Raw genomic sequence first — 16,500 nt, forward strand, 5'->3', positions numbered from 1 at the left:
TTCTAAACATAGATTTTTTTTTATGAACCTTAAGTTAAAGGCAACAATAATGTGTTGAAAGACAAATTCCACATGAAAGAGAGTAAGTAGCCTTACCTAAACAGAGCTCCAGAGAATAACAGGTAGCCAAAAAAAAGAGGAATTTCAGAAAGTCCAGAAATCAGTCACCAGCTAAAGCATGCCCACCACCATAGTATAGTCACCTAGTCACCTAGACCTTCATGTATCTGAACTGCTTACTGGAGATTCAAACCAGAAAGTCCCCTCCAAAGACAAGCACTGGATATGTCACCTCCTCTCTCTTTACCTCCCTCTCCCTCTCCCTCTCTCTCTCGCTCTCGTGTGTCTCCTCTCCCTTGTGTCTTCTGAGAGGAGAGTTCCTCAGACAGTATTCAGCCTCCCCCAGGCTTTCAGGCATATACAGACAAAGAGCAGCAGGACGGTACGGGAGGAGGGCAAGAAAGAAAAAAAAAACTCTCTTTTATGCTTCCTTATTTATGAACCTGGTTTCAGCCTAAATAACATCTGAGTGGAGGACAGGTGACCCCGGCATGTAGGACAACGGAAGGAACGTGAGGGGTAACCCCCCGCAACCCCCCTCCCTCCAAACACTCCCCCCCCCCCCATCTCCACCCCTCTATCAGGGTGGTCGATGGGTTGCTGCCCAGAGGGGCCTTTTTAATGCGCTCGTCAGGGGAGCCCGGGGCCTCTTTGATATGACACATGATAATCTATGAAAATGTTAATCAATAGGAATAGTTTAAGCTGTCATCGGAATAAAAATAAGAACGCGACCCCGGACATGTCAATAACACTCGCATGCCTGGTAACAATGTTGCAAGTCATCAAGGGCTTCATTTGTGGAGCACTTAAAAGAAAAATGGGACACTGCGCATCAATGCACCCCTCTGCCCGGCGAGGTAAACACATTTTCCCCTCTGTCTGAGACGGGGCCATACTCTGCATGCATTTAGGTTCACCCCCCCCCCCACTGCCCCCCAACCCATTCCCCATCTACTACCTCCTTCCCTTTGAGCCGCTTGATAGGTCCACTGGAGGGCAAAATTAATACCTAATTGAATCTTGCAGTCATCAAAATAATCAATAGTTTTTTATTATTTATTCTTCACAGTCTGTTGGCTGTTTGAAAGCTCAGAGGGACAGCAGAGAGAAAGAGCAGGGGCAGCTCTGAAATTTTCTACCGTTTCACAATGTAATTTTCGCTGGGGCATGAGAGTTTGCAAGACCTGTGGAAAAAAACTAAATGAGAATGGTGGCTTTTGTATGGTGGCGAGTGGGGAGGGGAAAAAATACAGGAAAAGATGGGAATATTTGCCCCAACAGCTTCAATGAAAAATAGAATAAAGAAGCCACTGACACTTTAGAGGGGGGGGGGGGGGCAGGGTCTTTTCTGTCCATCCTTCCATCTTTTTCCTTTTCCTCTTTTCTCCTTATTTCATCATATCAGGAGTGTGGCGGCAGTGCTCTAATGCTGGCATTTCTCTTCCTGACAGACTCCAAACAAGTGCTGGGAATGAGATCAGAGCTCTAATCTTCCCCCGGCCTCAGAGGCAGGAGGATGGGAACCTAACACATCTTTCTCCATCTTCTATCGCTGTTAATTACCTCATTTCAAAACAACGAGCTGGTTGTTCAGCTATAGTAACTGTGTTCAGTGTTAATGATTTCACGTTTGAGAAGGAAGGTAGTTACATGTAATGGGATCGCAGTGGTTTGGTTATTGTAATAAAGAACAACTGTATTTATGTTACTACAAAAATAACAAAACAGTCAGCATGCCATGGTTCATTTAAAGAGCTAAATTAATTTGATGATTGCATGGAACTACAGTGTAACATGATTAACCCACTTAACAATAATGGTTTATGATTAGTAATGTAATGTCTCTTTAACTTTATCTTATTTTTTTTGTCAAATAACAATAATGTTATTAAATTGGATTACACTAAAGGAATACATTGTTAATTGTATTTTAAGTGCTAAGTAAGGGACATGTAACAGATTAGGTGTACCTTTAGAAAAGTCAATCACACACAGGGAGGGCTCACCTGGTATACAGTTATACCATTAAGGCTCAGTCCTTGCACAGCCGGACAGGATTTGAATCCGACCGAGGGGTCGGGTCGGATTCAACCTTTGAGTGTGTGTGTGTGTGTGTGTGTGTGTGTGTGTGTGTGTGTGTGTGTGTGTGTGTGTGTGTGTGAGTGTGAGTGTGTGTGTGTGTGTGTGTGTGTGTGTGTGTGTGTGTGTGTGTGTGTGTGTGTGTGTGTGTGTGTGTGAGAGAGAGAGTGAGTGTGAAAGTGCACGCAAGACGGAAGGAGGTAGAGAATGTGTTTTGGGTAGAAACGTAATGAATAAGAGGAAGAGTCTCTAGGGCCCATATACCATTCCATCCTTGCTCCCTTAAGGCTGATTTGTACTTAGTTGCACACTGGTGTTGCATGCTGTAAATAGCATATGCTACAGTATGAATGTGACGCGTTGTGAGCTTGCAGATCTGCTATCATTTACACGCAACTAAGTATAAATCAGGCTTTACCCTGGCTACAGAATCAGAATCAGAATCAGGTTTATTGTCACATCACAGGTTTACAAGGTAAAAAAGTGGGTGAAATTCGTTTTTGTACCTGAGATAATAAAAAACTAAGGTGCCTGAGCATAGCAGCAATGTATGTATACTGTGCATGATATACTTATACTGTGCATGATATACTTATGGACGTTAAGGTGCTTAGAGAAAAAAGAGCACAATAAAAAAAGACAAAAAAAACAGTGCAGGATCAGGGACAGCCACTTGATTCCCCCCCCCCCCGTCCCGTCCCGTCCCGTCCCGTCCCGTCACTGCACTCGACCTCACCCCCACCGGCCAGAGAATCATAAGTGGTAAGCAGAGACTCAAAAGTGCTCATCAGATATCCATGCTAATAGCTAATGTGCTTACCACCACTATCCCTGGAGTGTGCCCTAGGCAAGGAGTTTCAATCACTGTGACCACATGCTCCATTTTGACACTCGAGGCTTCTCCGGTCAATGGGGTGGGGTGGAGGCGAGGGGGGTGGGGAAAAAATCAATAATTATAATCATTTTCATAATGTTGCTTAACCATACTCAGAATGATTAGCAGCATAGTCACTGGGGACTTATTGTGCCGACAGCAGGATATTAAAATTATATTAAATACACACAGGGACACCACAAGACTGATATCCTGTAAAGAAAAATAAATTATGTGGGAAACATAATCTATCCAAAAGAAAGCCGGATGATGAGTTATGTCAGGCTGATAATTCAGAGTTTCTCTATTCTCCTGAACATTAAACTATTGCTTAGTTGTCAGATAACTCAATGCAAACCTAAGCAATTATATAACACACATACTGTACAGTATATACTGGGTTTTCATTTACAATTGTCCTCTTTTGTCAAGGATGTAGTGTTAAATCTTACCATCTTTGAAAATTAATTAGACTTCATTAAATGACTGTTTCATGTGGGCGGCCATAGCTGAGTGGTTAGTGAGCCCGCCTAGGGAACCAGCTGGCCCTGGTTGCCCCAGGTTCGATTCCAGGCTATCCCAGCATATGTGCCGATGATATGAAATTTGTCCCTGAGCAAGACTCTTAACCCCAATTGCTCACAGGTTCTCATTGGAAACAAGACCGCAAGGACTTTCATGAACGACCTGTTAAAAGGAAATTATCCTTATCCTTATCCTTCACTATCTCAATTTATGTCCTAAATATTGGCGGTGGCAACTGTGAATAATCTGTATGGATCTAAATCTAACTACTTTATTTGAACTTTATTCTTAAAGGGCAAGACCACTTTGGTAGAGGTTTGGGTTGTGTAGTTACCTTGCCATGATGTAACTCCAAAGGTGGGCAAGAAATAAAAAATAATTGCTCCATTGATTAGAAATTGATAATTCAAAATACGCTCCTCATTGACTTACATTGTACGGTAAAACTGCTCTCAAAGTCAGTCTTTTAGCACAAAAACGAACGCAAACAAAGTTGATTCAGACAATATAGAACATCACCAAACCCAGTACTGTTTTTTTTTATTATAAAAATGTCAACTTCCTGTTGATTTTGCCATTTTTAATAAGTAGAAAACCCGGACTGGATCGGCGGATCCGGATCGAGATCTTCAAATAGTAAAATCAACAGGAAGTTGACATTTTTATTTAAAAAAAAAACAGTACTGGGTTTGGTGATGCTCTATATTGTCTGAATCAGCTATGTTTGGGTTCATTTAAGTGCTAAAAGACTGACTTTGAGAGCTGTTTTACCGTACAATGTAAGTCAATGAGGAGCATATTTTGAATTATCAATTTCTAATCAATGGAGCAATTATTTTCGATTTCTTGCCCACCTTTGGAGTTACATCATGGCAAGGTAACTACACAACCCAAACCTCTACTAAAGTGGTCTTACCCTTTAACTACTGTATCTGGTGCTTCTGCTGCTCTGACACCTGAATTTAACCAAAGGGATAATCTTATACATATATATCTTATGTCTTAGAGGTGCACAAATATATTTATCTGCGTCAATAGCTTCAACATCCTTCCTACTGTGTTAGCCCATGGGCCTAATGTTCCAACACCTCTCAACTCTGATGTGGTATGGAAGATGATGATTTGTCTCCCCCTTAGGGTTAGGAAACACACTGTTCCATTTTGTCATCGGACGGAATGACCCAGAGAGCACGAAGGACTAACAGGCAGACTAACAGGCAAGCTATTTAGTGTCAACAGAAGGATGTCAACCATCCAGTCCTGATTCAATCCACTGATTCAACAATCAAGAATAAAAGAAGGGTATATCAATATTTGTCACATCCTCATACATGTACAAGCAGAGAAATGTTGCTGGGACAACGGGACAATACAATTTAATAAGATTTAATAGTTTATAGTATAATTGTGATGAGACAAATAAAGTGAAGTTGAAGTGTGCTCACGGTGTACAGGTGACTTGCATTATTTATATAACTTTAGACTGGAGTTAATTTGTTTCTGAAACAAATTAGAATTTCTTGGTATAGCAGCGACATCAGAAACGAAAACGTGGTCAAGACAGTAAAATGTAATGTTTTATGCTGTTCTTTTAGCCTATATATGACTTGTTAAAGCAGCACTATGTAACTTACCCCGGATTTGAACCCGGTTTCTTGGGCAAGTGCTGAAATATTTACCATTGAGCTAATAGAGCCTGCCTGCTTGCTCAGGGGATAAATTGAATCTTGAAATTCGTGTCAGATCCTGTGTCTAGGTGAGACATGACCTTTGACACGATCTAAATGTCTCAATAACAGATCAGGGAGACAAAATACAACCACCCCAATTGTATAAGTTATATTGTATTAACATACCCTATCGTACAGATTGGACAAAATTACATTCTATTCATTAGAAAAATGGTTACATAGTACCGCTTAAAACGTGATCAAGTGTTATGACTCTCCGCTGACACAAAAGCCCCAAACACTCCCCAGTGGATGTCTGGTGGTTCAGGGGAGGCTGAGGACTATCAAAGCAGTGTATTAAAAGCAGCTCTTTGAAGCTTGTAAACCACGGAGCCCAGCATGTCCACGGCAAATAGAAGCCTCTGATTGGTCTGGGGTGTGTACTGTGTGTGTGTGTGTGTGTGTGTGTGTGTGTGTGTGTGTGTGTGTGTGTGTGTGTGTGTGTGTGTGTGTGTGTGTGTGTGTGTGTGTGTGTGTGTGTGTGTGTGTGTGTGTGTGTGTGTGCGTGCGTGCGTGCGTGCGTGCGTGCGTGCGTGCGTGCGTGCGTGCGTGCGTGCGTGCGTGCGTGCGTGCGTGCGTGCGTGCGTGCGTGCGTGCGTGCGTGCGTGCGTGCGTGCGTGCGTGCGTGCGTGCGTGCGTGCGTGCGTGCGTGCGTGCGTGCGTGCGTGCGTGCGTGCGTGCGTGCGTGCGTGCGTGCGTGCGTGCGTGCGTAGATCGATTCACAGGGCTGACATTCTGAAGCATCAAAGCCTTCAGCAGTGTGCTAATCTGACTCCTCCTAAGAGGGCAACAACGGTTGTTTTTATTATTTTTTCCTCTTTTTCTTCTTCTTCTCTGAAATGCAGCTTTTTACCTTTAACAGAGTCAGACACGCAGCCGATCATAGAAGACCGAGCTAATCATCTGTTCCTACAGGTACAGGTATATGAAAGGGATTGCAACAAACGCACTGCTACTTTATTTAGATATGAATAAATAATGCAGAGAATGTGTGAGAGAGAAAAGAGTGAGAGACAGGAAGAGAAAAGGGGAGAAGAGAGAGAGAGAGAGAGAGAGAGAGAGAGAGAGAGAGAGTTACACCACGATAATAAGCAGTGGTGAAAGGGAACAGAGTACATGTACTCAAGTACTGCACTTGAGTACAACTTTTTATTTCCATTTTTCGATTATACTCCACTACATCAACAATATCTACATACCGGTATTGTACTTTTTACTCCACTACAATTTGCTGAGTTTTTATTATTAATACAAAACCCCTTATTCTCTATGTCATCTGACATAGAGATCTGAGCTTGTAGATCTTGTATTATTAAAAAAAAAAAGGGTTTATGAGGAACACATTTTGGTATTTTGATGGTTTTTGATGTCAATACTTTTACCCAAGTAAAAATAATAATAATACAGGATTTGTTATGTTTTACTTGTAACAAACAGATTATTTCTACATTACTAGCCTTCTTCTACCACCACTGGCATTAAAAGGTAGATAAAGGGACGTGACAGACACTCACCTGACCTCACACAGCACCCTGGGGTTCTCCTCAAAGTCAGTTCCTCCTCAGAAAGAATCCCCTGAGAGTACCACACACATGCGCGCACGCGCGCGCGCACACACACACACACACACACACACACACACACACACACACACACACACACACACACACACACACACACACACACACGTGCATAGGGAAGGTGTGAAAATCTGATTTCCCAAAAAGGATCAGTAATTCTCTATGAGGGTGGAAAGCCACGATCGATAAATCATTGCTAAGTAGATTGTAGGTAGAAGTTATTCCCTGTTGGTGTCTGTGCATTTAGGAATTCTTCTGTGGATGGATGTGGCTCGCTGTGACACATGCAATCAACAAAAGAAGAGGCCTACCAGACAGTACCAAACCTTTAGAATTCATCTGGAATATAGCCATAGGGAGAAATGAGTCAGTGGACATGACGAGCAGTACAAAACATAATGATTCTACACCAGGGGTCTTCAACAGGGAGCCACCAAATCTTTGTGTGATAGGATTTTTACATGAAACCACTTCCCTATTCTGAGGGGAACATAAGCTGAAAATAGCCGATATACAAGCTCACAAGAACAGCTATTTTTGGCAAAGAGGTTTGGTGAGGGGAAAAAAGAGCAGACCAAGTGCAGAGCCAATGGTCAAGTTTACTTGACCATTGACAAAGTATTTTTACTTGCTTCAGTAATTACTGTATTACCTGTGAGTATGTAAAAATAATAATAATAATAAACAAAACGTAAAAAAAAAAAAGTTTACTAAGTATTGAGGCTTTAAGTGGTTAAATGTCTGAAAATACACATTAGCATGAATTAATAGAGAAGCTAACCTAACGTGTATTTTCTTTTAAACAAAACATTAATTGACACAAAGGCTGGCCTGCTGTCAAACAAGTTTATGAAACTAGCTGTAGATATTGTTTTCTTTTACCTGCATATAACTTAAATCTCAAGGTGCATCATTTGTTGATTTGTTTGGAATTTGGAACCGACAAAACGCCATAATACACCCTGTTCTACACACTTCTCACCTGGTCGCCATGGCGGTGGTGAAGGCCACTGCCCACATGCATGGTCCAAGGAAAATGTCACAGTTTCTCTCCATACATCAGAAAATAACTGTCTAGCTTGCTTATAAACTGTTTATTTCTCCTCTAAATCTAATATATCTCATTTATTCATCTTCGTCTTCATCGTATTGTTGCTAGTCGTAATAGTGCGCCTAAACTCTGTGAGCTCGTGCCGTGGGTGCGACGAAGTGAAAATCAGGCTTCAGTGGGAGAAAACTCCATTACCCACAACACCCCGCGCTTGGTACTGCGTGTCATGTGATTTTGCTCATGACAGTGTTCAGCTGGATCTATCATCAACAATGTGATGCTGCACTTTACTGACATGTTCTATCGATATAATATAACTGCGTAATTATAGACGCATCTGGAAATGATGCCTACTGCTTATTAACATTTACACACACATAAACAATACTTTATAATGGCGGAAGTGGAAGATCTGCAGGTAAGCTAAAATGATGTTATGATGCTAACGTTAGCTCTGGGCGTATCTCTACAGTATAGCAATGTCAATATTAATAATAATATTATGATGTGTTTGAGTTCATAACAGCTTCTAGATCAGTGTCACTATTTGGTTGAAGTACCCCCTCACTGTCACTGTTACAACATTCCTATTGATTGATTGATTGAATACTTTATTAACAGTTTGCAAAGACAAGCACAGGGAAGTACAGTTCAATACGGATGTTAAACCCAAGAAAGCACTATGGCTTGTTTCCATTGGGCTCCTTTGTACATCGAAAAGGAATTAAGATATTGATTATTATCAGTGGTGGAAAAAGTACTCGCATGTCTTATTTTAGTAAAAGTATTGGTGTGCCACAGGACTCTGTGGCGCAACGGTAGCGCGTCTGACTCCAGATCAGAAGGTTGCGGGTTCAAATCCCGTCGGGGTCAGTCTTTATAAATAAGGGTTTGAATTCGGTCTCCTGTTATGCAACAAAATGTGGAATGCCCTACCAAAACTAGTGAAGGAGTATAAAACCCTATTCCTTCAAAACTGCTCTAAAAGAGCACCTTCAGGTGCCTGCAATTCGAAACTGGCTCCTGCAAAAGTCATAACCTAACCCCCCCCCCCCTCCCCTTCGAACTGTTTACTGTACATATTTTTTGTTTTTCTTATTTTTCATTTCTAAACTGTTTATTTGATGTTCTGCATAGTAGTGTATATCTGTCTGTCATTTAATGTCACTATGAATTGAGTACAAAAGTTTTCTTTAATCGTATTTAGTTCATGTGCTTTTTTCTGCAAACTTCTAAATAAAGTATTCAATCAAACAAGAAGTAAAACTCTGGTATTCAAAATGTACTTGAGTAAAAGTACAAAAGTATTGGCATCAAAATGTACTTAAAGTATCAAAAGTAAAAGTACTCATTATGTAGAAATCTTCCATTTCATTTTTCAAGTCAAGATGTTTAACATAATTTGAAAATAGCAGATCTACAAGCTGTGAGCTGGTAGATCGGCTATTTTCAAACAGCCAAAGTCTTTATTGGGCTGAAGTGGTTAATGTATGTTTTGTAATAATATTTTAAATCTAGAAAGTAACTTGTAAATAAAGTTGTCCAATAATTGTAGTGGAGTACAATGTTTGTCTCTGAGATGTAGTTGAGTAGAAGTAAAAGAAAATTGGAAATACTCCAGTAAGTAAAAAAATAAGTAAAGTAAAAATGCCTCAAAATTTTAATTAAGTACATTACTTGAGTATGTGTACTTGGTTACTTTCCACCATTGATTATTACTATTAACATTTCCGGATATTGTTTTGTGTATGTTTACATGTCCCCTCACTTGACTGTGTATTTTTGTTCATTTTTCCATGCATCATTCCTTCCAGTGTCCCAAGTTTATTAGTTTAAAACAGCACAACAGCACTAGTCTACTTTTGTTTGTTTTTCTACATATACATATAAACATTTTCTACATATAAACTATAATAAACATTTTTTACTCATGAACAGTGAACTCTATTAAATGTCTTCTTCATACAGAGCAGGAAATCGAGTGAAGAATTCACAGACGATTCTGAGGTAAGAATTGAAACGCCTCTGGTTTTCTCTTTGAAAAGGAAAGAGGGGGGGGTGGGGGGGAGCTTATATTGGAGAAGAAGAACTTCCAAATATGAAACTGTAATAAAAGCATCAGTGCTATAGGCCTATGTATATCATAGGCTTGTTTTCAACCCATTAAGACCTGAGACCGGTTCTACAAGTACAAATGCCTTCTCAATCAGTAGTTCTCAAACTCTGTGCCAAGGACCCCCAAAATGATATGTTTTTCACCGCCGACCCCCATCTGAAAATGTTTTGTGCCAGGGACCCCCGCAGAAGAGAAGAATTGTGTTTAAAGAAATGCAAGATCTTCCCAAATTTTTCAAACACTTTCTCAAAAATAGAATAGATGTACAAGTTGTGAGCTTTGTATATCTGCTATTTTTGAGAACCACTGTTCTAAATCCTAAGAGTTATCTGAAAAACGTATGTTGTTGCTATATACTGTACGTATATAGCTCAAATCTAAAATGACACAGACACAGAGGCTTTCCCGGTCTTAATGGGCTTTAATCGATCCAGGGTAGGGCACATTTCTTTCTACTGTTGCTGAAAGGCTATAGTTGAGAAATTGGAGAGAGCATTTTTTTTTTTGTTATAATGAAGTTATTCCCCAGAAGTACCAAGAAATTGCATCAGCATAGTGATGTCGAAATGCATCAACAGCAACATATTGTCCGTGTCGGGGTTGTCAAGCATGGATGATTTTGAATTGGAGCAGATCTTGCTTACTCAAAAGGGCTGTAATACATAGCCAACCTCTATTGACAACGGTTGATCCCACAAGGATCTCTTCGTCAGGTGTTGAGCGTTTGTCAGGCACTCATGAATTACAGATAGCTCTCCGGATCCATCAAGTATTATATGATTGAGCTCTAGTGTGTGTTACGGTACTCCTCCCGTGCTTCTGGAAGTCTCCTGTAGGCTCAATAAAATATAGCATAGCACGTTCGGCTGGTAGTTGGAACAGAGACTTGTCTCCTTATGAGTCAATGTGTTGAATGGAATGTCAGAGTTAAGACTGTATTGGACACTATGGACAGTTGTACTCGTGTCAGGAAGAACTAATCAGTTGTGAGGAAGGGGGTAGAAAAACAGGTAGAGGGATAATCCCAGACTAGTGAATAGAAAGAACTACTTCTACATTTGTGTTTGTAAGTGCAAAGAATCTTCAGTAGCCTACTTTTATCACCCCAAATACCCACGGGGGAACAAGACACTGTGGGTTGTTACATCAGTGGTTCCCAAACGGTGTGGTGTGCTTTGAGACGAGTACAGGTGTGCCTTGGGATGTTGTTACAACATATTATTATAATATTGCAATACATTGCAATAACTATACAAAAAAAAATATTTTTCCCGATACAGAGGCAAATTCTATACCATAAAAACTATATTTTAACAACTTTCAACCTGGCGTCCCTATTTTGGCATTCATTTTATAGGCAATAATGTTATATATATTTTAATTACTTTTCTTTTTTCACACATTTAAAAAAATTGTGAAAATATCCAATCTACAGGGCACACACAGTTTGAAAACAACGGTGTTAGGGAGTGCATGTCTCCTCTGAGTGGCTGTAAACAGTTGATTATGCACTGCTTGCTTAGACTGCTGTAATGCAGCTTGCCTGCTGATTGTTGTCACTAGGTTGGCATTATTAGACTAATGAATAAAGGCAGTGTGTGTGTTTTTTTTATTTGATTACCGTATTAGTTCTGCAGGGGAAATTCTGTTTGAGCTTTACTCAGCGTATGGCTGCTCAGATGGTTATGATGAACGCTTAATAGGGGGAGCAGCAGTTAGGGGTTAAGTGTCTTGCTCAGGGACACTTCTACACATAGACCAGGGCTGGGAAGCAAACCGGTGACATTTTGATTAGCATTCGGCCTCTACCCACTAAGCTACTAAGCCAATGTTGCGGAATGTCCTTCTACATAGTGTAGAGAAGAAGGAACATGTTGGATATAAACTTGTCTTCCCTGGTTTCTGAAATGAAACACAGTTTCCTTACAGACAATTTATCTTGCGTCTTATTAAATGTTATTTTGTGTTATTGAATCTTGGTTTAGATTTATTTCGTTTTTCCTGTGTACAGAAATAATTGCTCAGTGAGTCTGCAGCCTACGTCTACCAATAGGCAAAATATCTGCTGTTGCAGAAAAAAAAATCAGACACAACAAGGCAACTCAGTTGTTGCTAAACAAAACAAAGTTAAACTTGCAGAAAATAGCAAAAAGTTTTGAAATGGGTACCGTAGAGAAACGGGGATAAAGTTTGCCTTTTTATTGTTTCGGTACACCTTTGAAAGCCATGACAAATGTCCTCGCGTCGGAAATCTCACAACCAGAATACACAGGAAATAGCCTAGATATGGCATTGTTGAATGGGGTAGGATTGTTTTTGAAAATAACATTTTCTTCACGCTATTGCCCCCCCCCTCCCACCCACCTTCCACCCAGTAGCACATAATGGCAGACAATGTTTTGAGTTGATGCATCCTCTGGGCGGCCACAGACTGTACAGCATTGGTTATAAACTGAATTATGAGAAATATTCAGGCTGTGACCGGCCGCAAATGTGAGCTTGCAATACAGCTGCAGCATAGTAGAATGCCCTGAGTTTGGTTTTATGAGAAGACCAAATTGATGTTTCTCTCACTGTGGGGATGGATAGTCTTATAGGATTAATGTCATTTTATTGTCCATATTACACAAGGTGAAATGTCTTCCTGCATATGTTTCCTGACATGTCGTGCATGCAAAGACCCCTAAATATGTGCATTTCGCTACAAAGTTGCACACTACAGCAGTGTAGGGTTCAGTGATTTGCTCAAGGGCACTTCGTTAGTCATGACTAGGGCTGTCAGTTCTCCTCTTTAATCCCATTCGAATTTCAATGCTTTATTATTTTTAATATTCGAATATTTTCGAATATGTTATATAATTTATAAATAATCTTTTTTTTTTTTTTTTTTTTTAACGTAACTTTTTAAAACGTAACTTTCTCTGTTACTATAAACAAGTGACGTTTATAGGGAGAAACATGATTTTTTTTTATTTTTATTAAATATATTTTTCTATATTCGAATGGCAATTTTAGCATTCGAATATTATAATTTTTTTTCACATTCAAATTATTTTCGAATAGTGAAATTCGTTCTGACAGCCCTATTCATGACTAGTGTTGGGATCCGGAACCGGAGGAATCTGAGGAACCGAATCTACCAGTTTTTAATTTCAAGGACCACCCGTAACTCTGAGAGTGTACAAATGGAACCAAATGGACCCTTGGAATACTAAAAGTTCCCAACCCTAGTCATAACAGGAACTGTAGATGTAATATCAGCTGAGCTGGCAAAGGATTGATTGTTATGCACATTGTTCTGTTCGTCTTAAAGCATTTGTCACACATTGCCAGCTGTTGTTATTCTCCTATTATTGACTCTGTTGTGCTCAGTTTCAGATACAGATATCACCCTTTCATTTTCAATATTGATGTGCTATGAGAAAGTGCATGTGGACTTTCAAGATTTGAACAAAATTCAACCCATTTGATTAGAATAAAAATATGTTCAGAATTATTTTATAGCCATAACTAAGATGCCATAATCTTGCAGTCTGACCATAACTCTTTATTTATTTAATTTATATATTTATTTATTTTTAACAGTCCACTTGCATTGGGCATACATCAACTAATTAGCCTATTAGTAGACTTTATCTATCTTACAAAATTAATTCATGATGTTGATTACAATGTAGTGTATCTCACAGGATCAGTCTTCCTCAGCATGCTGATTTAATAATAATAATAAAAAATACTGATTTAATTAGTAGGGAATCTAGGGATGGGACGATATGAAAATTACATGTCACGATTATTGTGGCAAAAATAATTGTGATTGACGATGTTTCAAAATATGCTTAAAACATTTATTTTGGCTAATCGATGATTAGTGTAGAGTTAAATAAGAGCGTACCAAATGCATTACATTACATTACAGTCATTTAGCAGACGCTTTTATCCAAAGCGACTTACAATAAGTGTATTCAACATAGGTAGGGAACGAAAACTACTAATCACCAGAAGTCTTTAGTGCATTATCTGCAAAAACAAGCAACCAAGAGTATACCTAGCGCTAAGGTAAAAGTGCAATATATCAGCTACCTATTTCCTTAAACAGATGAGACAAAATAGCTAAATCAAATGAGCATGAGCTAAAACAAATAAGTGAATCGACTAAACAAGATCCAATAAACAATCCAATAATCCAATAAACAATACAGCAATAGAAAACAAGCGTTCGTACAACTAGTTAACAACAAGTAGGTCAGGCAGAGAGGAAGGGTAGTGTTTCCTGAAGAGGTGAGTTTTCAGCCTGCGGCGAAATATGGGCAGTGACTCTGCTGTCCTAACATCAGTGGGAAGTTCATTCCACCACTGTGGGGCCAGAACAGAAAAGAGTCGTGACCGTGTGGATCGGCCAGAAGGACCCTTGAGTGACGAGGCAATCAGTCGCCCCGAGGTGGCAGACCGAAGTGGTCGGGCAGGGGTGTAGGCATCGACCATAGCCCGGAGGTAGGAAGGAGCTGTTCCTTTCACTGCCCTATAGGCTAGCACCAGGGTTTTGAACTGGATGCGAGCCGCTACGGGGAGCCAGTGTAGAGAGCGGAGAAGGATGGTTGTGTGGGAGAACTTGGGGCGGTTGAACACCAGACGAGCCGCAGCTTTCTGAACAAGCTCCAGGGGTTTGATGGCAGATGCCGGAGCACCAGCAAGGAGGGAGTTGCAGTAGTCCAGGCGGGAGATGACGAGAGCCTGGATGAGCACCTGGGCTGCCTTCTCCGTGAGGAAGGGGCGAATCCTCCTGATGTTGTAGAGCAGGAATCTGCAGGACCTCGTCACTGATGCGATGTTTGCCGAGAACGTCAGTTGATCGTCCAGGGTCACACCCAGATTCTTTGCAGTCCGAGTTGAGGTCACCACAGCATTATCAATGGTGATGGCCATGTCTCGGTGCGGACAGCCCTTCCCCGGGAGGAACATCAGCTCGGTCTTGTCCAGGTTGAGCTTCAGGTGGTTTGTCGACATCCACTCCGAGATGTCAGCCAGACAAGCAGCAATGCGTGTCTCCACCTGGGTATCAGAGGGGGGGAATGAGAGGATTAGCTGGGTGTCATCGGCATAGCAGTGGTAGGAAAAGCCATGGGAGTGGATGACAGCACCCAGAGATGTAGTGTAGAGAGAGAAAAGAAGAGGACCCAGAACCGAGCCTTGGGGAACCCCAGTTGTGAGCCTGTGTGGTTCTGACACAGACCCTCTCAGCATCACCTGGTAGGAGCGACCCGTCAGGTAGGATGCAAACAGGGAGAGTGCAGAGCCTGAGACACCCATCCCCTCGAGGGTGGAGAGGAGGATCTGATGGTTCACCGTGTCGAACGCTGCAGACAGGTCCAGGAGTATCAGAACGGAGGAGAGAGAGTTCGCTCTAGCGGCATGGAGCGACTCCGTCACTGCCAGGAGGGCAGTCTCTGTCGAGTGACCCACTTTGAACCCAGACTGGTTGGAGTCCAGGAGGTCGTTCTGGTGGAGATAGAAGGACAGTTGTTTAAAGACAGCACGTTCGAGAGTTTTAGATAGGAAGGATAGAAGGGAAACCGGTCTGTAGTTCTTGATCTCAGAGGGGTCAAGTGTCGGTTTCTTCAGGAGGGGGGTGACTCTGGCAGTCTTGAAAGTAGAGGGAAAGTAGCCAGATGTCAGAGAGGTGTTAATAAGGTGGGTTAAGAAGGGAAGAAGTTCAGGTGCAATAGACTGCAACAGAGTGGATGGGACCGGGTCCAGAGAGCATGAGGTGGGGCGACTAGAGGTAATAAGGAGAAGGACCTCGTTAGGGGAGAGGGGAGAGAAGTGGGATAGAGAGGGGATGGGGGGGGGGAGAGGAGTAGATGAGGGTAGAGAGGGGGGGGTGGCAGGCAGACGGGTGTGGGTAGTGCGCAGGGCACCAGCCGGGGGAGGAGGGAAGGAGGATCGGATATCGTTCACCTTCTTGTCAAAGAAGTTGGCGAAATCGTCGGGGAGGAGGGACGAGGAGGGAGGAGGGGGTGGTGGTTGCAGGAGAGAGGAGAAAGTTTCAAAGAGTTTTTTAGGGTTGGAAGCAGAAGCCTGAATTTTAGTGCAGAAAAAAGCAGCTTTAGCAGCTGATAGAGAGGAGGAAAAAGTAGAAATGAGAGATTGGAAGGTGAGAAGGTCCTCCAGGAGGTTGCCATTTCTCCATTTGCGCTCAGCCGCTCTCAGGCTCCGTCTCTCAGTCCGCACTGAGTCTGACAACCAGGGGGCAGGTGGAGTTTGGCGTGCAGGCCTGGTGGTGAGGGGACAGAGATGGTCGAGAGAAGAGGATAGAGTAGAGAAAAGAAGATCTGTGGCGGTATCAGGGGATAGAAGAGCAAAGGATTCAGGGGCAGGGAGAGCAGAGAGAATAGAAGAGGAAAGATCAGTGGAGGAAAGTGAGCGAAGATTGTGACGTGAGGAAATCATGTGAGTAGGGAGGGGCTGTGAGGGGGGAGAGG

General features: G+C 41.7%; 1 protein-coding gene across 1 annotated transcript in view; it reads left to right on the forward strand.

Annotated features, from left to right (window-relative positions):
* The first annotated feature begins 8,152 nt into the window (after positions 1-8,152).
* vps41 (VPS41 subunit of HOPS complex) overlaps positions 8,153-16,500 on the forward strand; it is a 31,057-nt gene continuing 22,709 nt past the window's right edge. The window contains exons 1-2 of the mRNA XM_080417265.1: positions 8,153-8,320; positions 9,871-9,909. Of these exons, the coding sequence (XP_080273391.1) occupies positions 8,297-8,320; positions 9,871-9,909 (63 nt within the window). The 5' untranslated portion in view covers positions 8,153-8,296. The remainder of the gene's footprint in view (positions 8,321-9,870; positions 9,910-16,500) is intronic.

Source organism: Gymnoscopelus braueri (genome assembly GCF_963280865.1).
Source record: "Gymnoscopelus braueri genome assembly, chromosome: 21".
NCBI lineage: Eukaryota > Metazoa > Chordata > Actinopteri > Myctophiformes > Myctophidae > Gymnoscopelus > Gymnoscopelus braueri.